This window comes from Doryrhamphus excisus, chromosome 10 (assembly GCF_030265055.1).
Source record: "Doryrhamphus excisus isolate RoL2022-K1 chromosome 10, RoL_Dexc_1.0, whole genome shotgun sequence".
NCBI lineage: Eukaryota > Metazoa > Chordata > Actinopteri > Syngnathiformes > Syngnathidae > Doryrhamphus > Doryrhamphus excisus.
In genome coordinates this window covers 12882775-12908498 of record NC_080475.1, presented here as the reverse complement: position 1 = coordinate 12908498, position 25724 = coordinate 12882775, and the positions used below count along the sequence as shown (strand labels likewise).

Genomic DNA, 25724 nt, shown 5'->3' with positions numbered 1-25724 from the left:
ACTAATAGTTAGCCGAGTTAGCCGAGGGTGGTAACTATTGTCAAATAAATTATATTATACTTACTCAAACTCGGGCTGCACGGCGGCCGGGCAGGCCTGAGAGCTAGCAGACCCGAGTTCAATTCCACCCTCGGCCATCTCTGTGTGGATTCTGTGGGACTCCGGTTTCCTCCTGGAGTTTGAAGTTTGTTGTTTTCATTAATCGAGTAATACTTGGGGTTAGCGTGCAGGCCTCACAGCTCGGAGACCCGAGTTCAATTCCACCCTCAGCCATCTCTGTGTGGAGTTTGCATGTTCTCCCCGTGCATGCGTGGTTTTTCTCCGGGTACTCCGGTTTCCTCCCACATTCCAAAAACATGCTAGGTTACTAAAAAAATTTGGAATAATTCAGTCACAGGGCTGCACGGCGGATGAGTGGTTTGCACGCAGGCCTCACAGCTAGGAGACGCGAGTTCAATTCCACCCTCGGCCATCTCTGTGTGGAGTTTGTGGGACTCCGGTTTCCACCTGGAGTTTGAAGTTTGTTGTTTTCATTAATCGAGTAATACTTGGGGTTAGCGTGCAGGCCTCACAGCTAGGAGACCCGAGTTCGATTCCACCCTCGGCCATCTCTGTGTGGAGTTTGCATGTTCTCCCCGTGCATGCGTGGGTTTTCTCCGGGTACTCCGGTTTCCTACCACATTCCAAAAACATGCTAGGTTACTATAAAAATTTGGAATAATTCAGTCACAGGGCTGCATGGTGGTTAGCACACAGGCCTCATAGCTAGGAGACCCGAGTTCAATTCCACCCTCAGCCATGTCTGTGTGGAGTTTGCATGTTCTCCCCGTGCATGCGTGGGTTTTCTCCGGGTACTCCGGTTTCCTCCCACATTCCAAAAACATGCTAGGTTAATTGGCCACTCCAAATTGTCCATAGGTATGAATGTGAGTGTGAATGGTTGTTTGTCTATATGTGCCCTGTGATTGGCTGGCCACCAGTCCAGGGTGTACCCCGCCTCTTGCCCGAAGACAGCTGGAGTAGGCTCCAGCACCCCCTCCAGCGGTAGAAAATGAATGAATGAATTACTCAAACTTAACTATTTTGAGTAGATTTTACTAATTTTAGTCAATCGAATATACTCTTTTTCCATGATTTATAGATATTGCTATGTTTTGCTTTATTTACAGTACGTTACCATCTGCTCGCTAATTTGATTTTGGGCACATCATTTGTTGCTCATATTGCCCCCCGTACTAGAAGAAGAATAAATCCATCAAAATACGGGTCATCTCATCAAACTTTTCTTAACAGGATGTAAATGTGCACAAAACATTTTCGCAGAGCAAAAAAACTGTGTGACCTTCCTTCTCTCTGACTTCTATACTCCACTGTGACTTCTCATTTTCACACATCAGAGCGCAAATTTAGTCAGTGGCACGTGCAGTTTACTATGGAAAAAAAAACTCAGTGTGCAGGTTATACGCTAAGTAAAAAAAAAAAAGGTCTGAGTTGGCAAAGCAACAGAGTGCTGACTAACAATGGAGTACTCGTGACTCACTGCCACTGAGTGGCGGAGGTCAGATTAAATAAATGTGTCTTCAAGCGGCTGCCGCTGTGCGTTGACCTTGTTACTTCCACCGTGCCAAAGCGAGACATTTGATCCAGGTTGGAAGCTGTGAAACACTGGACAAGTTTAGTGGTGTTGTTATAGGAACAAACAAATGGGAAAGGTAGGTAGAGAAAGAAAGATGGCTCTCATATTTTAGCAAAAACATTTTTAGGACAGTACATCTTTTTCAATGGACAACACTATAAACATTTGGGATAATTTAGTTACATGGCTGCACGGTGGACTAGTGGTTAGTGTGCAGGCCTCACAGCTAGGAGACCTGAGTTTGATTCCACCCTCGGCTATCTTTGTGTGGAGTTCGCATGTTCTCCCCGTGCATGCGTAGGTTTTCTCCGGGTACTCCGGTTTCCTCCCACATTCCAAAAACATGCTAGGTTAATTAGCGACTCCAAATTGTCCATAGGTATGAATGTGAGTGTGAATGGTTGTTTGTCTATATGTGCCCTGTGATTGGCTGGCCACCAGTCCAGGGTGTACCCCGCCTCTCACCTGAAGACCCCTGGGATAGGCTCCAGCACCCCCGCAACCCTTGTGAGGATAAGCGGTAGAAATTAATGAATGAATTTAGTTACAGGGTTGCATGGCGGACGAGTGGTTAGTGCGCAGGCCTCACAGTTAGAAGACTCAAGTTCGATTCCACTCTCGGCCATCTCTGTGTGGAGTTTGTGGGACTTTCCTCCCACATTCCAAAAACATGCTAGGTTAATTGGCGACTCCAAATTGTCCATAGGTATGAATGTGAGTGTGAATGGTTGTTTGTCTATATGTGCCCTGTGATTGGCTGGCCACCAGGCCAGGGTGTACCCCGCCTCTTGCCCGAAAACAGCTGGGATAGGCTCCAGCACGTCCGCGACCCTTGTGAGGATAAGCGGTAGAAAATTAATGAATGAATTTAGTTACTGGGTTGCACGGTGGACGAGTGGTTAATGCACAGGCCTCGCAGCTAGGAGAACCACGTTCGATTCCACTCTCGGCCATCTCTGTGTGGAGTTTGTGGGACTCCGGTTTCCTCCCACATTCCAAAAACATGCTAGGTTAATTAGCGACTCCAAATTGTCCATAGGTATGAACGTGAGTGTGAATGGTTGTTTGTCTATATGTGCCCTGTGATTGGCTGGCCACCAGTCCAGGGTGTACCCCGCCTCTTGCCCGAAAACAGCTGGGATAGGCTCCAGCACCCCTGCGACCCGCGTGAGGATAAGTGGTAGAAAATTAATGGATGAATTTAGTTCCAGTCAAGCAAAGTGGTGGTAGCCTCACAGTGCATGAGTGCTGCTAGTATTGGTGTAGCTGTGGTTAATTCATTTTTTAAGTTCAAGCAAAGTTTCATTTCTATATTATTATACTTGAGAAGATACTCTGTCTTTGTTGATACTTTGTTTGATAACCCGAATTAATTTTCTTACTCTGTTTAAGAAATTAGAAGAAACAAAAAGTAATATAGTCATATCATATTTTGAATGAATTATAAATACAATAGATGAGCACCAACAGGAACATAAAAGCAGCATTCAAGCAAGAGGAACCTCTTGTATCTCGCACCGTTGGGCTTAAGTAGTCTTGTGCATGTGTCGTTAAACGTGAACAGAATGTTAACGGAGATTAAATGTATTAGTCAACTTCTCTTACATTAAACCATCAGCTGTTGCTACAAAACAGTTCCCATGGTGATACTTTCGGGAAGTAAGACTTCCTGTTCATTACAGCATCCCAGAGTAGACGTGACCTCTTCCTAGATGAGGAACACTGAGGAACACTCCTACTGTTTCTTTAATAAGAAGACCTGTGATAAAATACAGGTGGAATATTTATAAATGATTTAAAATTGGGTTTGGAATAAGAGATTAGCAGTGGGGCAAAATGGCGGCCGAGTCAGTCCTACCCATTAGGCTCATTTTTCGGCCCTTTGTATAGAGTTGTGGACTCCTACAGAGCAGCGACACACAATAATCAGCACAGAAAGCTTTCTAGTTCTTCCAGAATCTGCACCTATTCAGCTGTCTTTCTTTGGATTCCGTGTGCGGAAACTGTGCGGACCGCATGCGGCGTCCAGGCTATTAGAAGTCGTGCGTCATGGCATGTCGTTGTGATGCCGCCATAAAGCCCGTCTGTCAACCTTCCTGTCAGATACCGACTGATTGTTCCGACAGGCCAGCCGGTATTAAAGCTTATCGAGCTCGCCTTGCGCTGTGCAATAAGGGGGGGCTTTATTTAGATGCTAGACGGTATTATTAAACGGTGATTTAACACAGCACTGAAGACCATCAAAGAGAATGAATAGAGAATGAAACTCTGATATAAGGAATGTATTGGACTACGGACTAAACTGAAAATGTCAGAACTGGTCTCAGTCAAAGGTTTTTGGTCGATTTTACACACTAGGCATCAAACACGTATCTTTTTTCATTCATTAATTTTCTACCGCTTATCCTCATGAGGGTCGCAGGGGGTGCTGGAGCCTATCCGGGCTGTCTTTGTACACCCTGGACTGGTCGCCCAGCCAATCACAGGGCACATATAGACAAACAACCATTCACACTCACATTCATACCTATGGACAATTTGGAGTCGCTAATTAAACTAGCATGTTTTTGGAATGTGGGAGGAAACCGAAGTACCCGGAGAAAACCCACGCATGCACGGGGAGAACATGCAAACTCCACACAGAGATGGCCGAGTGTGGAATCCAACTCGGGTCTCCGAGCTGTGAGGCCTGCACGCTAACCCCAAGTATTACTCGATTAATGAAAACAACAAACTTCAAACTCCAGGAGGAAACCGGAGTTCCACAAACTCCACACAGAGATGGCCGAGGGTGGAATTGAACTCGGGTCTCCTCGCTGTGAGGCCTGTGCGCTAACAACTCATCCGCCGTGCAGCCCTGTGACTGAATTATTCAAAATTTTGGAGTCGCTAATTAAACAGCATGTTTTCAGAATGTGGGAGGAAACTGAAGTACCCGGAGAAAACCCAAGCATGTACGGGGAGAACATGCAAACTCCACATATAGATGGTCGAGTGTGGAATTGAACTCCGGTCTACGAGCTGTGAGGCCTGCCTGCGAACCCCAAGTATTACTCGATTCATGAAAACAACAAACTTCAAACTCCAGGAGGAAACCGGAGTTCCACAAACTCCACACAGAGATGGCCGAGGGTGAAATTGAACTCGGGTCTCCGAGCTGTAAGGCCTGTGCGCTAACCACTCAACCGCCGTGCAGCCCTGTGACTGAATTATTCAAAATTTGGAGTCACTAATTAAACTAGCATGTTTTTGGAATGTGGGAGGAAACCGGAGTACCCGGAGAAAACCCACGCATGCACGGGGAGAACATGCAAACTCCACACAGAGAGATGGCCGAGGGTGGAATTGAACACGGGTTTCCTAGCTGTGAGGCCTGCGCGCAAACCACTCTTTCACTGTGCAGCCTAAAGAGCTTTTAATTACTTCATATTGTTTGTTCTTTGAGTGTACAATGTTGATAGATATTGTCCAAATTGTCAATGTATATTGATATGATATGATACGGCGGACGGTGCCGGTGCTGCACCCCACAGAGTTAGTGTGAGCCTACAACAGGGATTTCAATCGGAACTGCGACGGATTCAGGGTGAGCCCGGTCTGATGCAGTTGACAGGTTGGGGTTCCAAGCACAAAAAACAGATTTACTATGAATCTTGAGTTGTTCATCTACCAAACCGTTTCAGTTTTAAGAGTCCGCAGTGCACTGCGATGACATCAGCCACTCATTCGTACAATTATCTCGGAAATTCAGTCTGTTCTTTTACGCTCCAAAACAGAGCAGAAATGTTTCATCAACATACCGTCGACACAGGCCGGCCTTGCCCGTGTGGTTCCGGCAATCTGACCTCTCCGGCAGGCGCAGCGGGCTGTCTGCCTGGCGATGGTCCGTCTGGGAAAGCTGCTGTCCCTGTTGAGCATCACAATCTCGCAGGTTCCCACTGCCAACTGGCCTGTGAAAACAAACACAAAAGCACAAAGTTCATTAGCATAATGATGAGCCTGTAATGGCCACATTGCAGAGTGCTGATGAAACGCCAACTGTGGCGTCTCCTCGAATGGAAACAAGTGAAAAAAAAAAGTGCTCAGGAAACACATTTTGAAGACCTCTTCAGTATCAGTGTATGGATACTACATGTGTATGTGTATATATGTATACGTATGTATATATATGTGTTTTTTTTCTGGTTATTTATTCATTCATCCATTTTCTACCACTTATCCTCACAAGGGTGGCGGTGCTGGAGCCTATCCCAGCTGTCTTCGGGCAAAAGGCGGGGTACATTCTGGACCGGTGGCCAGCCAATCACAGGTCACATATAGACAAACAACTATTCACACTCACATTCATACCTATGGACAATTTGGAGTCGCTAATTAGAATTAGCCTAGCATGTTTTTGGAATGTGGGAGGAAACCGGAGTACCCGGAGAAAACCCACGCATGCACAAGGAGAACATGCAAACTCCACACAGAGATGGCCGAGGGTGGAATTGAACCCCTGTCTCCAAGCTGTGAGGTCTGCGCGGTGCTAACCACTCAAACACCATGCAGCCTTAACATTCATTCATTCATTTTCTACCGTTTTTCCTCACGAGGGGCACGGGGGTGCTGGAGCCTATCCCAGCTGTCTTCGGGCAAGAGGCGGGATACATTCTGGACTGGTGGCCAGCCAATCACAGGGCACATATAGACAAACAACCATTCACACTCACATTCATACCTATGGACAATTTGGAGTCGCCAATTAACCTAGCATGTTTTTGGAATGTGGGGGGAAACCGGAGTAAACCCACACCTGCACGGGGAGAACATGCAAACTCCACACAGAGATGGCCGAGGTTGGAATTGAACTTTTATGGCACAAAAAAAACACAGTTAAACAATATTTTGCCACTTTACCTACAAAACAATGCTGTTTTTTATCTTTTTTATAGCCTTTGATTTTTTAGTTCCTGACCCGAAGTGTAAACTGTTTGGGCACCTCTGATTTAAACCTTTAGATGTAGTGAAAATCCGGAATTTCCAGAAACATGGCATAGGGGATCCTCCACTGTTCTGTATGAATGTTCCGTGTCCCTCCTATCTGAACCCGTGGTTTCATGACAAAGCTGCCACAATGGTAAAAGCGTTGTCTACACACCGACACTGACACTTTCCGTCTCCCAAACGTGACAGCGGGAGGGGGGGGGCGTCAGCCGAGAGTCATTTCGTGTAATTACATGTTTATTCATAGAACGCCATGCCCATTAGCGACTAATCGTTCTCTTCAACGCACCGGCATGACTACATAAAAAGACAATTAAATGTCTTCCCTCTGGTTTTCACTGTCATTCCATTGACAGAACCACTGCTGCCTCCATGTTTTAATGCTTACTGAATTAAAACACAACAGAAAAAACATTGCTTATGTCTGTTAAATAGATCCTCCACTATTTTAGCTATGGGTTAGGTTTTTCTTTGGCTTTCTAATTCCTAAATTATATGTATATTATTTTATGCAGGCACTGTTCAGGGCGGACTTCATAATCTTATGCCAGGCACCTTGCAGGGCAGCTAAGGGTCCTTCTTAGGACTAATGACACATCCAGGCAGCTACTGTTAAAATCTGCATAAAGTATATATTTATGTTCGTCTGTGTTGAAGATTAAAAGATACCACAAAATATATCGAACATTATGTCAATAAGCCAGGATGAAAATATTAACTGTTTTAAGAAGGCCCTTTGTATTGAGTTATGGACTTCTATAGAGCAGCCACACACAATAACCCGCACTGTAAACTTTCTAGATCTTCCAGAATCTGCACCTATTCCAGCTGTATTCTCTTGGATTTGTGATTCCCGCAAAAACGGTCTGTTTTAATTGATTATTTTGAAGTGTCACATAAAGGGGACCTATTATGCTTTGTTGTATGGAGTTGTGGACTCCTATAGAGCAGCCACACACAATAACCCGCACTGTAAACTTTCTACATCTTCCAGAATCTGCACCTATTCCAGATGTATTTCCTTGAATTTGTGATTCCCGCCAAAACGGTCCGTTTTAATTGATTATTTTGAAGTGTCACTTAAAGGCGACCTATTATGCTTTGTTGTATGGAGTTGTGGACTCCTATAGAGCAGCCACACACAATAACCCGCACTGTAAACTTTCTACATCTTCCAGAATCTGCACCTATTCCAGCTGTATTTCCTTGGATTTGTGATTCCCGCCAAAACGGTCTGTTTTAATATATTATTTTGAAGTGTCACTTAAAGGGGACCTATTATGCTTTGTTGTATGGAGTTGTGGACTCCTATAGAGCAGCCACACACAATAACCCGCACTGTAAACTTTCTACATCTTCCAGAATCTGCACCTATTCCAGCTGTATTTCTGTGGATTTTGTGTGTTCTGCAAAAAACATGTTCTGTTTTAATTTATTCCCATTTAAATTTATTCCTATTCCCCAATTCATTCACTCCCAAGTGATTAGGTGGACTTCCAATGTTGATAAAAGGTGTAGGCGTTAATAATAAACAATTATTTATCTTTTAAAAGGTCAGATTTAAACGTCCAGCCGTCTATACTTCCTATTCGGAAGTAGAATGAGTGTGACAAAATGCTAATTAATAAGAAATCAGGAAGGGAGCAAACACTTTTTCACACCCCTGTACTGGATATACACATACCTGCTTGCTTATATCTCCGCCAGGGTGGTCGTGTTTACATGATCTTAACTGCCATTGGCTTTAACTGCACAGTGAGGTTTAATGTAGTTCAAAACTATATAACATAAAATAAATAACATGGTTTTATGTTTTCATGTGATACATTTCAGCCATTTACACAAGTAAACAATCAGGAGCAGTATCTCTCTCTCTATGGAAATGTGTTGTATTTAATATTCTACTCACTCACTATACACCATCATCACAACCACTCAGCCCACCCGGTGATCTTTTTTTTTTTTTCGGAAGGCGAGCCCTTTATACATGGTGCGTACCGGGTAGGGCGGAGGTGATGTGAGATATCACTGCTGTCTGTTTCTCGACTGAACACATGAACGGGCCCGAAGGCACAGACTGCTACAGCAAGGCCAGGAGGATGGTGGAGGGAGGGGATTGGAGTGGGTTGCAAAAGTGCCCTCTTTGCCACCGCCTCCACTCCAGCAATACAAACGCATGTGATTCATGTGAAAGGAAGGGTTTGGCATCTTCGATCATTCAATAGCAAAAATGCACTTGGGATGTCAGCTCGGCTTCACACGACAAAATGTGCACATTTCCGAATTTCAGATTCACATCACTTAGCATCTAAAAGGACGAACGCCCCATAAAACATACCTCAAAATCTTTTGGTTCCTGCCTTTTACGGTATTACGCTAGTAGTCAGAACAGAGTGTGGAAAAGCTGTTTGCGTGGCTGAATAGATTTTTTCCCTCCGTTTGGTACGGTCGTGACCAGACTTGTTATTGAAAATCAGGACTGATTTCAGCACAAAATGTTTTACTGCTTTCCTAATGCTTATTTTTTAAAATCTGGATTGATTTAGAGCCGTTTTAGTTGAAAATAGGTGGCAGTTTATGGTCTGCTGTCTGCTAATTCGGAATATGGATGATCTAAATTAGATAGTTATGTGTAGTAAAATGCATTGACTGATGATTTAATGCTTAAATACGACAATCATGGTTTTTGCATGTTTTTTTTTGCATTTTGTAGGTAAATGGATATTTTTTGGAAAAAGTATGAGGGCAGCAAATCTTTTTAGGGGTGTCCCGGGGGCCATTTGCGGCACATGGCTAATGGCTTTTAATCAGTTCTTGTCACATTCTAATAATAGAATTGAATAAGAAAACTAACAAAAACAAAAAAACTTGCAAAATATTACAACAAAGTCATAAAATTAATTACAAATATAAAATAATATTAATGTTAAGTAATTATTCATTCATTCATTTTCTACCACTTATCCTCACGAAGGTCGCGGGTATGCTGGAGCCTATCCCAGCTGTCTTTGGGCGAGAGGCAGGGTACACCCTGGACTTGTCGCCAGCCAGAGAACATGCAAACTCAACACAGAGATGGCCGAGGGTGGAATTGAACTCGGGTCTCCTTGCTGTGAGGCCCGCGAGCTAACCACTCGTGCACCCAATTATATGATTATTCATTCATTCATTTTCTAACACTTTTCCTCACAAGGGTTGTGGGGGTGCTGGAGCCTATCCCAGCTGTCTTCGGGCGAGACACCCTGGACTGGTCGCCAGCCAGCCAATCACAGGGCACATATAGACAAACAACCATTCACACTCACATTCATACCTATGGACAATTTGGAGTCGCCAATTAACCTAGCATGTTTTTGGAATGTGGGAGGAAACCGGAGTACCCGTAGAAAACGCACGCATGCACGGGGAGAACATGCAAACTCCACACAGAGATGGCCGAGGGTGGAATCGAACCCTGGTCTCCTAGCTGTGAGGTCTGCGTGCTAACCACTCGTCCACCGTGCAATTGTAATATTATGAGGAAGAAAATGGAACTTTGAATTGATTTTAAAGTCGGAATGTTAGTATGTAATGTTGTAATGCTGTTTTAGTGGCTCACCATATTTTTCTGCTGTAAAAATGCTTATTTTTCAAACTCAGCATTGCTTTATGTGCTGCATGTTGCTACGAATGAGAAAATATGAGTCGATTCAAAAGTACAGAGACTCATGACCTTATCACTGCATCACAAGACTAAACCAGTGCAAAGTAGCAATACACACACACACAGGGGTTCAAACACACGGCTGAGGGCAAAGATGTGTCTGAGCGCTACATATCAGCACTGTCATCAGAATGCGGGGCGGATCGGCAAAGCCGTGCAGCACAAATACATTAATATCTGCGTCTGAAATAAGCTGCGGGAGCTCATGGTCACACACAATTTTTGCACTGATTCAATATGCAGCATGGAGGACAAGTGGCCATGATGAGGTTATTAAAGCAACAATATGCAGTCACTGTGGCTTAAAATAGCAGCTGGCTTGTGTTGTAGGGAGGGTAACTTCTGCTGTCGTCACCATGGTGATCACGCATCACCTACTTTAAGTGGTCCATAATGCAGGTTCTGTTAGTACTTAGGAGGTACTGTATGTTCACTGACTTCTGCTCATATATTTGTAGCTTTCCCATTATATATATATTCTCAGATTGTGACTTGTACTTTTATATTAATGAGGGCTGTTAAGTGTACTCCAATGCAACAGGTGGTGCTGTAACTGCTAATCATAATGCTATTGTCGTCATTCACCAGCTGAAGCAAGTCATATTTCATAAGCCAATTGAGGAAGTGGACAAAATTTGTATAAAAAATTATTTTGATGACACTGGAATAGTCAAGACAGTACATGATATGCTGCTTGTGGCTGGGGTACTATGACATTTTTATTTCTTTACTTAAATTTTTTAAACTCTTGAGTACTTTTGTAATAGTAAACAAAATGTCCACTCCAGTAACGGCCATTTTAGATGTTTTTGACTGATCACATACAGTAGAATATTACATTTAACATGCCAAAAGAAAGATTAGACTCATTTTTCATCCAAAAAAAGTTTGTTTCTACCCTTTTCTGGTCTTTAGTATTCAGCAGTAGAACATTTTTCAGCAAAATATCAGTTCTCAATTAACCAAAAGGCTTTTTGCAAAAAGATAAATGTCAATGAAAACTTTCACTTTGACACAAATTTAGCCGAAATATCCAAACAAAAATGCCAAAATGTTTGTTCATTCATTCATTTTCTACCGCTTATCCTAATGAGGGTCACGGGGGTGCTGGAGCCTATCCCAGAGGCGTGGTACACCATGGACTGGTCACCAGCCAATCACAGGGCACACATAGACAAACAACCATTCACACTCACATTCATACCTATGGACAATTTGGAGTCGCCAATTAACCTAGCATGTTTTTGGAATGTGGGAGGAAACCGGAGTACCCGGAGAAAACCCTTGCACGGGGAGAACATGCATGCGATTGAATGGGTCTCCTAGCTGTGAGGTCTGCGCGCTAACCACTCGACCGCCGTGCAACCCCCAAAAAGTTTGTTTTACATCAAAATAATTTCTTTACAAATATAACACGATGAACTATTTACAATTTTCATATTTGGAACTGAACTATGCATGTGCACGCGTCTGCATGCGTTAGCATTCGCTGCTAACCTAAGCTAACCCAGCTAGCTTGCATTCACGTTCCAAAATAGAGGCGTTTCAGAGTATTTTCTGTCAACTTTTGCTGGTGTTTCAGGTCCTTGTGTCGACATGTAAAGTTCAGGAGGGCACGGGCGAGTGTTAGCTAGCTAATTAGATTCTGCTACGATTGAGCGGGTCTGCTGGAGAAATACTTCCCCGCATAAATATTCTTTCTCCTCATTATAGCAGTGTTTCATTCACGTTAAATCGATTTTGAACAGATTCCACATTTAACAGTCGATGACGTTTTTATTGGCCAATTCCATTATTTTGTTAACGTGGATAAACGCGTATTATATTACAATATCCCAATACGATATCACCTGAATTCCTTCACCAGTAAAACTATCAAAGGATGCCATGTGACGCATTGCACAATGAAACGAGGGGACTCTATTAAGAAGCTTCCTTGGGGAAATGTACCATAAGATGTTATCATAGGCCGTATTGTTTGAACGACTGCATTTCCATAATAATTAAAATCCTTTACACACTATATTCTAATTACATGCTGCTAAAGACAGCAGCGAGCCAACCGTAATTGATTAAAAATTACACTTCTTGTAAATCTAGCGCACTTCATTATTTATCACAATGTGTTTGTTTTTCCTCTGCAAAAGAACAACTCGGCTTTTCATATCTACAACCCCCCCCCCACACACACACACACACAAACCCCACCCCCAAGAGAGAGACAATCATGCTCTAATCACCAAACACTGACATACAATAACAAGTCAGAGTGATTATCTCCATTGCTTTGTGTGTTCTTCTCCAGGATATAAAATGGGGGGGGGGGTAGCGACAAAGCAGCAGTGAAGATTATAACACATAACAAGAAATTAACGTATTGACGTATTGACTTTGACTATAGGATGACACTGTGTGTGTGAGTGAGTGACAAGAAAAAAAGCTCTGACTCATTTGGGAAGAAGAAGGTGTTTTGGTGCCGCCTGCTGGTGATAAATACTGTTTAAATTCTATTGTTATCATTGGGGGCTGCACGGCGGACAAGTGGTTAGCGCGCAGACCTCACAGCTAGGAGACCCGAGTTCAATCCCACCCTCGGCCATCTCAGTGTGGAGTTTGCATGTTCTCCTCGTGCATGCGTGGGTTTTCTCCGGGTACTCCGGTTTCCTCCCACATTCCAAAAAACATGCTAGGTTAATTAGCGACTCCAAATTGTCCATAGGTATGAATGTGAGTGTGAATGGTTGTTTGTCTATATGTGCCCTGTGATTGGCTGGCCACCAGTCCGGGGTGTACCCCAGCCTCTGTACAGCTGGGATAGCCTCCAGCACCCCAGTGACCCTTGTGAGGATAAGTGGTAGAAAATGAATGAATGAATGAATCTATATGTCTATATGTGCCCTGTGATTGGCTGGCCACCAGTCCAGGGTATACCCCGCCTCTCGCCCGAAGACAGCTGGGATAGGCTCCAGCACCCCAGTGACCCTTGTGAGGATAAGCGGTAGAAAATGAATGAATGAATAATGCACACCATTATGGTAATGCTGTTAAACAATTTTAAATCAGATAAATCACAGTTTTCAAATTAATTAATTAATCATGATTAATCACCATTTGCAACTATATCTGAATTCTTTACTGATTTTTTTTTAAAAGGATAAATAATCTATATGTCTATATGTGCCCTGTGATTAGTTGGCCACCAGTCCAGGGTGTACCCCGCCTCTCGCCCGAAGACAGCTGGGATAGGCTCCAGCACCCTCCGCGACACTCATGAGGATAAGCAGCAGAAAATGAATGAATGAATGTTGCACAAGTCCTTCACTTCTACATTGCATAACATTAAAGTTTATTAATATTGCTCATGTCGCCGTATAATATTTAAATAGCATCTGAACTCAAGCACCAGTGTGAAAATAGAACGCTTGTTTTTCACTACGGCGCCTCTGCCCGTCTTTACTTGTTTAGCAGAAGAGGATCACGGACATGGTCAAGAACATCTTCAGACATAAACATCTGCCTCCTTCACCTGGCTTCTGATGCACCAGGTAATGAGAAGCGCCTCTTGGCTACCGTGACAAGCATATGCTCGCTAGAACAAGACGGACGTTTGATGTCGAGAGCAGGTTGTGAAGTGTAGACTCAAGGCTACAGTGGAGGATACGTCGGGATAATACATTTAATACATCAAATACCGCAATTTAGACACAAGTATTGGGACATATCAGGAAGGGGAAATAGAGTAGCGTTGTAGCTTCTGGAAAAGACTTCAGACAAGGCTTTGGAGTGGATATGTCTTGTTCAACCCCTGATTAATTGGTTTATTTTCCCTAAAATTGTGTCAATTTATAATTTTTTTGTCAATATTCTATACCCATCCATCCATTTTCTATGCTGCTTATCCTCACTTATATTCCATAGTACCGCTTTCATAATTGTTTTAATACATACAGTAAACCTCGGATATATCGGATTCAATTGTTCCCACTGGTTTTGTCCGATATAAGCGAAATCCGTTATATGCGTATACCGGAAAATGTCCGTTTTACGCATATATCGAATTTATATCCGGTATATGCGTAAATCGGATTTTATCCGTTATAAAAAGGCACTTCCTTGACTATGTTTCCAATGTACCTGGACGCGCAGGCAACGCTGCAAACGCTGCAAATGACGTCGTATAGCGGCCTGTCACGATTCGGCGAATCGGAGCGCCACGATGCGGCCATCCGATATATGCGAGGGAAATTTAATGGAAATGCATTGGAACGGGACTGGAGATTTTGTCCGAAATAGGCGAAATCCGTGACAAAAAATCCGATATATGCAATGAATTTTTATTGGAAATGCATTACAGAAAAATCGGTTCTTTTTTATCTGTCCGTTGTGAGCGAATTTCCGATATCTGAGTCCGATATATCCGAGGTTTACTGTAGTATGAATACGGCTAATATAATGAATAGCCAAAAATCAGTGCAGCTGTACGCCACTACAAACATAAATTACCGTCCTGACCGGAATATGAAACCACTCTGAATATAACACAACCATTTTTTAAGACAATATCAAAACACAAAAAAAGACAATCATGCAAATGGACCTGGTTTTGGCAAAAATTGTTTTTTAGACAAAATCAACGACAACAGAGATCAAATTAATCTCCAACTTTGGTACGGGACAAAAAAAAAAAAAAAAAAAATTAAAAAAAAAAATTATAAAAAAAAAACAACTCTTACATCGTGCAGCCATGATCTAAAACAAACTTATAAAACATTTTTTCACTCCACTGTATTTGGATGTAGTATACCATTTATATAGTATTACCAGTATTTGATATCATCTATTTATTCTCCACATTATTATTTATTATCTATTATTATACGGGAGCAAGGCAACAACAATTCGTTGGCAATTTCACTGCTGTGTTATTGTGCAATGACAATAAAGAAAGTCTATCTATCTATTTATAGTATTTACCATTTAATAAAAAGATCATGAATGCTAAAATACATTTTGAGAATTAAAAAAAAAAAATTTTTAATTGTTAACTTTCTATATTGTGTATATCTATATTGTGATTCAACTAGCTAAACCTCGTACTTCGGTACGTGACAAAAATTAAATAAATAAAAAACTATATTAGGAAAGCAGGAAGTGAACAAATGTAACAGTTACTGATTGTAAAAGTACCAGATGGAGGGGTAGGATTTAATAAGCTTTGCTTCTTCCTACTCCTTTTGGACATGTGGAACTGTGAACTGATCATGTGATGCATTCAATTGTAATCTGATGCATGTTCAAATGAAATAAAACCATTACCAAAATAATGTTTTTTTTTTCATTTTGGTGGTAGAATTGTTGGTAAAAAGGCCCCAGAAAGGGACTGTGGAATATGATGGAGAAAAAGCATGGTGTGGAAAGTAGAGCTGGAGAGTGTGATGCAGCAAAGACTACGACAGTCAGTGACTCACTTCAGCCCTCCAGGATCTCCTTCCCCTTTTATTTAATGCAAAGACAGAGACAGCAATGAGCAACAGAAGACTATTAAAACCCCGGAGAGTACAGTACAATGACACATTGACGGTGTCAGGCCTTGATATTCAAGTCCCTCTCTCTCTCTCAGACAATATAAGCACAGTACCAGGCATAAAATGGAATCGGACATAAGACAGAAGGAACATAACTCAAGTCAAGCTGATGGAGCCGCTTCACAAGCTGGGATGCTCTCTTCAACCGTGAGTATAACAATGCCGAAATACAATCAACGTTACACTCATCCACCAGGGAGGTCAAAGCTGACAGCTGCAGAGAATTCATATTCAGTGGGTGGGGGCGGGGGGGTCGGGGCGCTGAAATATGAGCTTTGTGGACTGCCAAATTGATTTAGCTGTAAAAATTCTTTTCATTTTCTTCTATAAAGATGCTCGTACTTTTACGGCTCGTCCGCCTGTAGCGGCCTTGATGATTTGCTTCCATTTTACAGCCAAGGTCACAATCAAAGCAGCTCCCGCTCTGCATATGGAACGCCGCCGCCGCCGCCGTCAAGATGATTTGCAAGAGCAACGATCCCTTTCACTCGGAAAAGATGGATAGATCCTTGCGACTTTTAACGCTCGGATGCCTTGCAGTTAAATGTCATTCAGTACTATTACATTATTGGGACAATACCGAATCATTATTGCTGAAATTAGGGACGGACTACATTCGCTATGGTGAATATTAACAGTCCATTATTATGTCTTTCATTCATCTCTGAATGTTCTGAACTTGTGTTTCCATGCCATTGTTAAATTGAGCAATTGCCGAAATGGAGGTCTGTATTGATGTCCTCCTTCTTTAGACAGCAAACTAACAATAAGAGGAGAGGGGATGGGGAAAAAAATACAATTCCAAACTAAACGGTGTAGGACTGTTAAAAAAAGTAAACACATTTTTACACAACAAGAACACAAGACTAGTGCCACAAAAGGGTGGTTATCCCAGCGTGGCCGGCAGGCAGCCACAGTTACCTACAGCCAATTACAGCACAAGCTGTGGTCCCAGCCACGCCCACACCAAAGCGGGGTAGATATAGAGGCAAAGGCGTTGGATGATGAAAGGGATTTGAGTGCGAATGTGCATATGCGTGGGTGTATGGGTGTAAGGCCCAAGGAAGTCCGCCCCAACAGGTGCCCTTTCTTGGAGCTCAGTTCGCAGGGTGTCATTGCGATAACACAGCAGTCGCCATGGAGACGTCTGTGTGGGTGAGGGTCGGATGGAGGGTCTAATGGAGGGTCAGAGCATCCTGCTGCGGCAATCTTTTGTCACAACATGACCTTGGTTAGCCATAGGGAGAAGGGGGGGGGGTGGCTGAAATCCAGTATACATACACTGAAGTACTGTATATTGGTTGGGTTAGTGCGGATTTCCGTCTCCATTAACGCCGGACAGGGGAGCTGAGACGCTCGACTGACTCGACATGGCTGACCAGATCTATGCACAGCGGGAGATCACAGGCTAACAACCAATTGACCGAAATGAACGGATCTTTTAACTGAATGAAGCGAAATGATCCGGTTCACCGAAATGAACGGTTTTGCCCACAAAAAGCTTTTGCCAGAAGCAGAGCGCTTTTGTCCGGGAAAGATGCATCACGTCCAAGGAAATACAGCTGGAATAGGCGCAGATTCTGGAAGAACTAGAAAGCTTTGTGTGCTGGTTTATCGTTGCTCTATCGGAGTCCACAACTCAAAACAAAAGGGTCAAAAAATTAGCAAAATAGGTCTCCTTTAAAGGGCTTAGAGACACGCCCATATAAGGAAGTACGTCCCTCTGTGACATCACAAAGGGGCAGTTTTACCACACCTTTTGAAACCGAGCGTTTTGACAAATCCAAAAAAATACAGCTAGAATAGGTGCAGATTCTGGAAGAACTCGAAAGCTTTGTGTGCTGGTTTATCGTTGCTCTATAGGAGTCCACCACGCAATACAAAAGGGACAAAAAATGAGCATAGTAGGTCTCCTTTAAGGGCAGAGCTCTTATCTGGCTTAGAGACATGCCCATATAAGGAAGTACATCCCTCTGTGACATCACAAAGGGGCAGTTTTACCACGCCTTTTGAAACCAAGCGTTTTGAACCATCTCAAACTTCTTTCAGGGCTCACTTCCAAATGCAAAAACCTCATTATCTGAAACTTTGGCATGGTTTAACATGAGAAATCATATAAAATTTCAAAAGGCATGGTAAAACTGTTCCTTTGTGACATCACAGAGGGGCGGACTTCCTTATATGGTTCATAGTTAGGAAGCACTTTGGGCGTGTGACCATTCAAAGCGGAGTGGGCATGCCCGGAGGCGGGCCATAGGTGGAATAAATTAGACTGTTTTGGCAGGAAGCACAAATCAAAATACATCTGGAATAGGTGCAGATTCTGGAAAATCTAAAATGTTTGTGTGGGTTATTGTGTGTAGCTGCTCTATAGGAGTCCACAAAGTGTCAAAAAATAGCAAAAAAAAAAAGCAAAAAATTGCAAAAAAAAATAGCTTAAGAGGTTTAAGTGCAGTGCTCTTATCTGGCTTAGAGACACACCCATATAAGGAAGTCTGTCTCTCTGTGACATCACAAAGGGGCAGTTTTACCACGCCTTTTGAAACCAAGCGTTTTGAACCATCTCAAACTTCTTTCAGGGCTCACTTCCAAATGCAAAAACCTCATTATCTGAAACTTTGGCATGGTTTAACATGAGAAATCATATATGTACAAAAAATATCTCAATTCCCTTGTAGTGTGAATGTACTGCAGCCTTAGTTTCCAATCTTCAGAGACTCTATCTCAATTTAAAGCAGCAGTATTTCTCCAGCTTTGATGAGGCCTACAGCAGAGACCAACTGTTTGTCCAACTCCTAATTAATGCGCTTTAAAAAACAAAACAAAACAAACAGCCATAGCTTGCAACAAATCACCTCTCCAGCCTCAAAGCTGTGATGGGCAGTCACAGCTCAGACTGTGTGCTGCTCGCGCTGGGAGTGTGGTCCGCTGAGGGAATCCAGACATTTCCAAATTTATCGTTGCATAAATTGGTGGCGAGGAGAGCAGCTGACAGGCCATTCATCGCGACGGGCGCTGGCTGGATGCCGTGCGCAGACAGGGCTGCTGCGCTTTGATTTCCTGTCCTGGCTGGCCTGACAAATGAACTACAGAGAGGACGCAGGCAAAACGACGTCGCGCTGCAACACTGGTCCTCTCTGTCAATGACTAGCCTCCATACTGGATTTGGACAGAGGTGGACCAGGTAAGGGGACGGTTATGGACATTATGTTCCGGCAGTCACGTACAAGTTGATTTATTATGTCAGAAAACTGAAATGAGGTTCAAATCGGTCCCTGAACACCTCACTTAGGCAGTGGAAGCTTCTCCACAAAGACACTCAGTGGAGCCCAGACCTCCGCCAAGGCAGAAGAACTTTAAGTATGTTATTGGTTTGAAAAATAATATGACATTCCAGGCAATGCAGTTCCACTCCTGTCTTGCAGGAGGCAGTAAAGCACATGACCAAGTGGGTCTCCACCACAAAACAGCTCTACCTGCTGGATATAGTGTATAACTGCCCCACTCGGGTCCCAATTTAAGCGGACTGCAAAAGCAAAAAATTAATCTGTATTTCTAGTCACACAGTTTTGTGGGAAATAGAGATCTAAGTTATTTGTGTAATCTTCCAAACTACTTAAAAAGGGACCCTTTATGCTAATTTTTCGACCCGTTGTATTGAGTTATTTTTTGTACATTATTTATCGTTTTAAACCATGCCAAAGTTTCAGATAAAATAAAATAAGTTTGTAATGGCGCAAAACGCTCGGTTTCAAAAGGCGTGGTAAAACTGCCTCTTTGTGATGTCACAGAGGGACAGACTTCCTTATATGGGCGTGTCTCTAAGCCAGATAAAAGCACTGCCCTTAAACTTCTTATGCTAATTTTTCGACCTGTTGAATTTAGATATTTTTTGTACATGATTTATCGTTTTAAACCATGCCAAAGTTTCAGATAATAAAGTTTGTGCATTTGGAAGTGAGCCCTGAAAGACGTTTGGGATGGCGCAAAACGCTCGGTTTCAAAAGGCGTGGTAAAACTGCCTCTTTGTGATGTCACAGGGGGACAGACTTCCTTATATGGGCGTGTCTCTAAGCCAGATAAAAGCACTGCCCTTAAAGTTCTTATGCTAATTTTTCGACCTGTTGAATTGAGATATTCTTTGTACATGATTTATCGTTTTAAACCATGACAAAGTTTCAGATAATGACGTTTGTGCATTTGGAAGTGAGTTTGTAATGGCGCAAAACGCTTTGTTTCCAAAGGCGTGGTAAAACTGCCTCTCACAGAGGGACAGACTTCCTTATATGGGCGTGTCTCCAAGCCAGATAAGAGCACTGCACTTAAACCTATTATGCTAATTTTTGGACACTTTGGATTGAGTTGTGGACTCCTATAGAGCAGCTACACACAATAACCCGCACAAACATTTTAGATTTTCCAGAATCTGCACCTATTCCACCTGTATTTTGATTTGTGCCTCCTGCCAAAACAGTCTAATTTATTCCACCTACGGCCCGCCTCAGGGCACGCCTAATCCACTGTGATTGGTCACACACCGAAAGTGCTTCCTAACTATGAACCATATAAGGAAGTCCGCCCTTTTGTGATGTCACAAAGGAACACTTTTACCATGCCTTTTGAAATTTTATATCGTTTTATATCGTCATATCGTGATACATCCTAAAAATATTGTCATATATGCTAAGGTTCATATCGCGCAATCCTAGTACAGAATTACAGTATATTTAAAAAGTAAACAAAGTGCACAATTACACTTTTTGGAGACGCACAGGTCATTTGCATTAAAGCAACAAATACAAACTGGTATGTTCCCAGTCGAGTTTAGTAAAAGCACTTTTAAACTATAGCATCACAAATAGGTTTTGGAACATCTGTTGTAAATTTAATTTACTGTAATTATGTGAAATATTAATGATTTAATCACTTTTCAAACAATTTTTAAAGCAATGAAACACCTCTAGGTTTCAGCTATAATAGCACTAGAAGCTCAAAACAATAAGATTTCAGCATTGATTTAAAATCAGGCGTAATTCACACACAGAGATAGTCAAGGCTAAAAAGTCATGCTCTATTTACTCTCCAATACGAGTGTGAGCAAAGTTCACAGAGATTGATTAAACAATTTTTGCGGCATAAAGACACTAACAAGATGAAAACGAGTACAGTATAAATAGCTGCAGGCCCAACAAGAGCTCTTCACTCGAACACGAGTGCGTTTGACAGCAGCATATTAGATGCCATGGTGTAAATTAGAGGCAAAAGGGAGAACATTTTCCACGCTCAGCTTGCAGTTCATTTTTTCACATCACTATCCTTTCACTTTTTTTTTTGCTGCCCCTCAGGCACGCTGCCAAAGACGCCCTCCACCCTCCGTAGCGGTAATTACACTGCTGACCACAGCTTGATTAAAAGATCTAATCTAAAAACTTAGTGTTCAACATCTGCCAACAAGATCCGGTGTGTGTGTAGTTGTGTGTGTGTGTTCTGTTTTCTTTATGTATTTCCAAGCATGGAACAGTGAAATGGGAGAGGACAGCGAGCTACGAAGTGCAGAGAAAACATCATTTTGCTTTTTCCTCTGTGTCAGGGTGAGAGTGTAATTGCACCAGAGGATGTTTTATTCAAGGAGGGAAGCACTGCGGGATCACAGACATTATGCAGGATGAAATTATAACTTGTTCTGAAAGGCACCAGGCCAGCCTTCTTCCTGTCTGAATTAAAATAAGCTCCGTTTCACCTGAAGCCTCGCTGCAGACGATATAATAACAGTAAGAGTGCGCTGCGTGTGCCAAAATGTAACTTTTAATAATTACTTGGAGTGCATGAGAAAGTGGAATGGAAAAAAAACGTAGCACGGTATTGCACAACACAAAAGCTACATACTGGCGAGTGTACCATGCATGACAACAACTTTTTTTCTTAACTTAAAAAAATTATTTAAAAAAACAGAGGTTGCCTACAGCCACATCTGTTAATGCCAGTGTTTTTGACATGGCAATAAATACAAATACTGATTTTTTGGCTTTTTTTGATCCAATACAATTCATTGATAGTCCAGCACAGATACTTTTCATTCATTCATTCATTCATTCATTTTCTACCGCTTATCCTCACATGGGTCGCGGGGGTGCTGGAGCCTATCCCAGCTGTCTTTGGACGAGAGGCGGGATACACCCTGGACTGGTGGCCAGCCAATCACAGGGCACATATAGACAAACAACTTATAAAATTATTTAAAAAAAAAAACAGGTGGTTGCCTACAGCCACATCTGTTAATGCCAGTGTTTTTGACCTGGCCATAAATACAAATACTGATTTTTTTTGCTTCTGATCCAATCCAATTTATTTATAGTCCAGCACAGATACTTTTCATTCATTCATTTTCTACCGCTTATCCTTATGAGGGTCGCAAGGGGTGCTGGAGCCTATCCCAGCTGTCTTTTAGCGAGAGGCGGGGTACACCCTGGACTGGTGGCCAGCCAATCACAGGGCACATATAGACAAACAACCATTCACACTCACATTCATACCTATGGACAATTTGGAGTCGCCAATTAACCTAGCATGTTTTTGCACGGGAAGAACATACAAACTCCACACAGAGATGGCCGAGGGTGGGATTGAACTCGGGTCTCCTAGCTGTGAGGTCTGTGCGCTAACCACTGCCGCCGCGCAGCCCCCAATGATAACAATAGAATTTAAACAGTATAAAAAAAGTATTTTTCCCACAGAAAGCAGTGTGAAAAATCCATTTACACCATACATGCAAACACCAGCAGGCGGCACCAAAACGCTTTTCTTCTTCCCAAATGAGTCACAGCTTTTTTTCCTGTCACTCACACACACACACACACACACACACACACACACACACACACAGTGTCTTTGGCTGGCCACCAGTCCAAGGTGTACCCAACCGCTCACCCAAAGACAGCTGGGATAGGCTCCAGCAAACCCCCCACGCGACCCTTGTGAGGATAAGCACATTCCAAAAACATGCTAGGTTAATTGGCAACTCCAAATTGTCCATATTAATGAATGTGAGTGTGAATGGTTGTTTGTCTATATGTGCCCTGTGATTGGCTGGCCACCAGTCCAGGGTGTACCCCGCCTCTCGCCCCGAAGACAGCTGGGATAGGCTCCATCATACCTGTAACCCTTGTGAGGATAAGTGGTATAGAAAATGGATGGAGGGATGTCACCCATTGAGGATGCTGTGCATTGACATATACTTCTATAATACCAATATCCAACAACAGCTATTTAAGAGGAGTAAACCAACATCTCACAGGCTACACAACAAACGTCACACCAGATATAGCAAAACTTTGTATATTGGAGTGCATTAATGATGCAGTTTAATTAGCATCATATGCTAATTAGGAATATCAGGGCTCACTAACACGAGAGTTTTTTTTTAAAACAATATTTGTAAGAAATAGGCCTTTTGTGTACATAAAAACAACTTTACTGTTTGGAGTTCTACTCATGAAAGATGTAATTGTTGCATTTATATTTTTGTTGACTTGTTCCAAGTCATAATTAACAAATGTTTATTGTTCGCTAGCTAGCTATCTAGTATCTAGTATCTATCTATCTAGCTAGAAATAAGAAATAGGACTTTTGTGTACATAAAAACAATTTTACTGTTTGGAGTTCTACTCATGAAAAATGTAAATGTTGCATTTATATTTTTGTTGACTTGTTCAAAGTCATAATTAACAACTGTTTATTGTTTGCGAGCCAGCTATCTAGTATCTAGCTAGAAATAGCTAGCTAGAAATAAGAAATTGGCCTTTTGTGTACATAAAAACAATTTTACTGTTTGGAGTTCTACTCATGAAAGACGCAAGTGTTGCATTTATATTTTTCTTGACTTGTTCCAAGTCATAATTAACAACGGTTTATTGTTAGCTAGCGAGCTAGATATCGAGCTAGCTAAGCAGCGGTACAAACGCATATGACCACTTGTTGCTCAGCAGAATTTGTGGGCAAAATTCGAGTCAAACATAACCACCTCCTTAAATAATGACCTTTAAGGGACTGAAAATCATGTGTGTAAAGTTTGAATAAAACGGATAAAACTTTGTATATAACTTTGTATTTGATATACGCATTACAAGTATGCTAGCATGTCTTGTGGGTACAACACATTAGGGGCGTGCTACATTCACTGCCCCGTGACAGTAGTAAAAACGAAATGTGCTGTGGGATGCAATCATGCATTCAATTCAGGATTATTATTATTATTATTAAGATTATTAAACAAGGTCAACTAAGAACATGAGAAGACTTAAAGACACAGACTCACCCTCTCGTAGCAGATGTGAATAGATAAGCCAAAGGAGCAGCAGGCAGCAGAGGGACGCACCTCCACCTGCCGAGAGCGTCTTGACTCCGGACTGCATCCCGTGCTTCTCCTCCTCCTCCTCCTGGATGATTGAGGAAAAAACAAAAACAAAAAAAAAACTTTGTGCACCCTCCCCTCCTCTTCCCAGCTGTCAATTACATCAGCTGCTAATCCAGGAACGTTTCCACATTCTGTCGACGGCATCCATTTTGCAATGAGGTGAAGATAAAGATTAAGAAACAAACAAAAAAAATCCTGTTTTTAACCCCCCCGCCCCACCCCCAACTCCTCCTGCAAGATTTTCCTCAGTGATGCAAATCCAATGTAACAATATCGTTGTCCAAGTTGAGGCATGCGTCCGTGTTGGGGGTCCAGTTTGGTGGGATCAAGTGGTTCCGATGAAAGGTGGGCTTTGAGGAAGAACAGGATGAAGAGTGTGTAGCGCACTCCTCCTCATCCAAGCGCGGGAATGATGATGATGATGATGATGATGATGCGGATGAAGAGGAGGAGAAGGAGGAGGAGGAGGCTGGTGGTAAATAAAGGCATCCTCCCTCACTCCCTCAGCGAGTACAGTGCTAATTCACTTCACACTTGGGGTGTCACCACACACTCAAGAGGCAGGACATATTGGATGCAGTCAAAACAATATTTTCACATTACTTGTTTTTTTTTTTTTAAAGATACAGGGACAAAATATAGGACTGTAACAACCTAAACAAAATAAGAAAACCCACACTCTGATTTTTTTTCTATTATACGGAGTTAGCAAAGTTAGCAAATATGGTCTCAAGGAAGTTACACTGTTATACATTGTAGGGGCGTCACTAGGTTCTGGGGGGGGGGGGGGCATGCACAGGATATGACTGAATGTAGTAGACATTCCAAAAAATCCAAAAAACAAATAACGAACAAGAACTGGGATATAACTTTCCAACTTTTGTAGTAGAGATACTTTTTGTTTTAGGCCACCATTACATTTACACAAGTAAACCATTCTGTCCAGTGGACAGTGATCAATTATATAATAATCATATTATCATAATCATATATTATTATTACCATCATCATTATTCTTCTTCTGATTATTACTACTACTAGTAGTAGCAGTAGGCTAGTATTAGCCTGCTTATTGTCTTGCTTATTAGCCTGCTTTTGCCCTATTATATGAAATTTGTTACAAAAAAATGGAAAAAAATCTATAAAAAAAATCTATAAAAATATGAAATTATTTAGCGGGGCCTTAAGAACACTACTACTACTACTCCTACTACTAGTAGTAGTAGTAGGCCAGTATTAGCCTGCATATTGGCTTGCTTATTAGCCTGCTTTTGCCCTATTATATGAAATTTCTCAGAGATTTTTTTTTTTTACAAAAAAATCTGCATTTTTTTTTGTAAAAAAAAAATCTACAAAACAAAATCTATAAAAAATATCAAATTATTTAAGGGGACCTTAAGA

General features: G+C 42.1%; 1 protein-coding gene across 1 annotated transcript in view; it reads right to left on the bottom strand.

The window, feature by feature from the left end:
• The window catches only part of tafa5l (TAFA chemokine like family member 5, like), a 43065-nt gene extending 18346 nt beyond the window's left edge, over positions 1–24719 (bottom strand). Inside the window, exons 1-2 of the mRNA XM_058085613.1 lie at positions 24225–24719; positions 5437–5586 (exon numbers count right to left, since the gene is read on the bottom strand). Coding sequence (XP_057941596.1) covers positions 5437–5586; positions 24225–24321 — 247 coding nt within the window. The 5' untranslated portion in view covers positions 24322–24719. The remainder of the gene's footprint in view (positions 1–5436; positions 5587–24224) is intronic.
• Positions 24720–25724: the final 1005 nt, after the last annotated feature.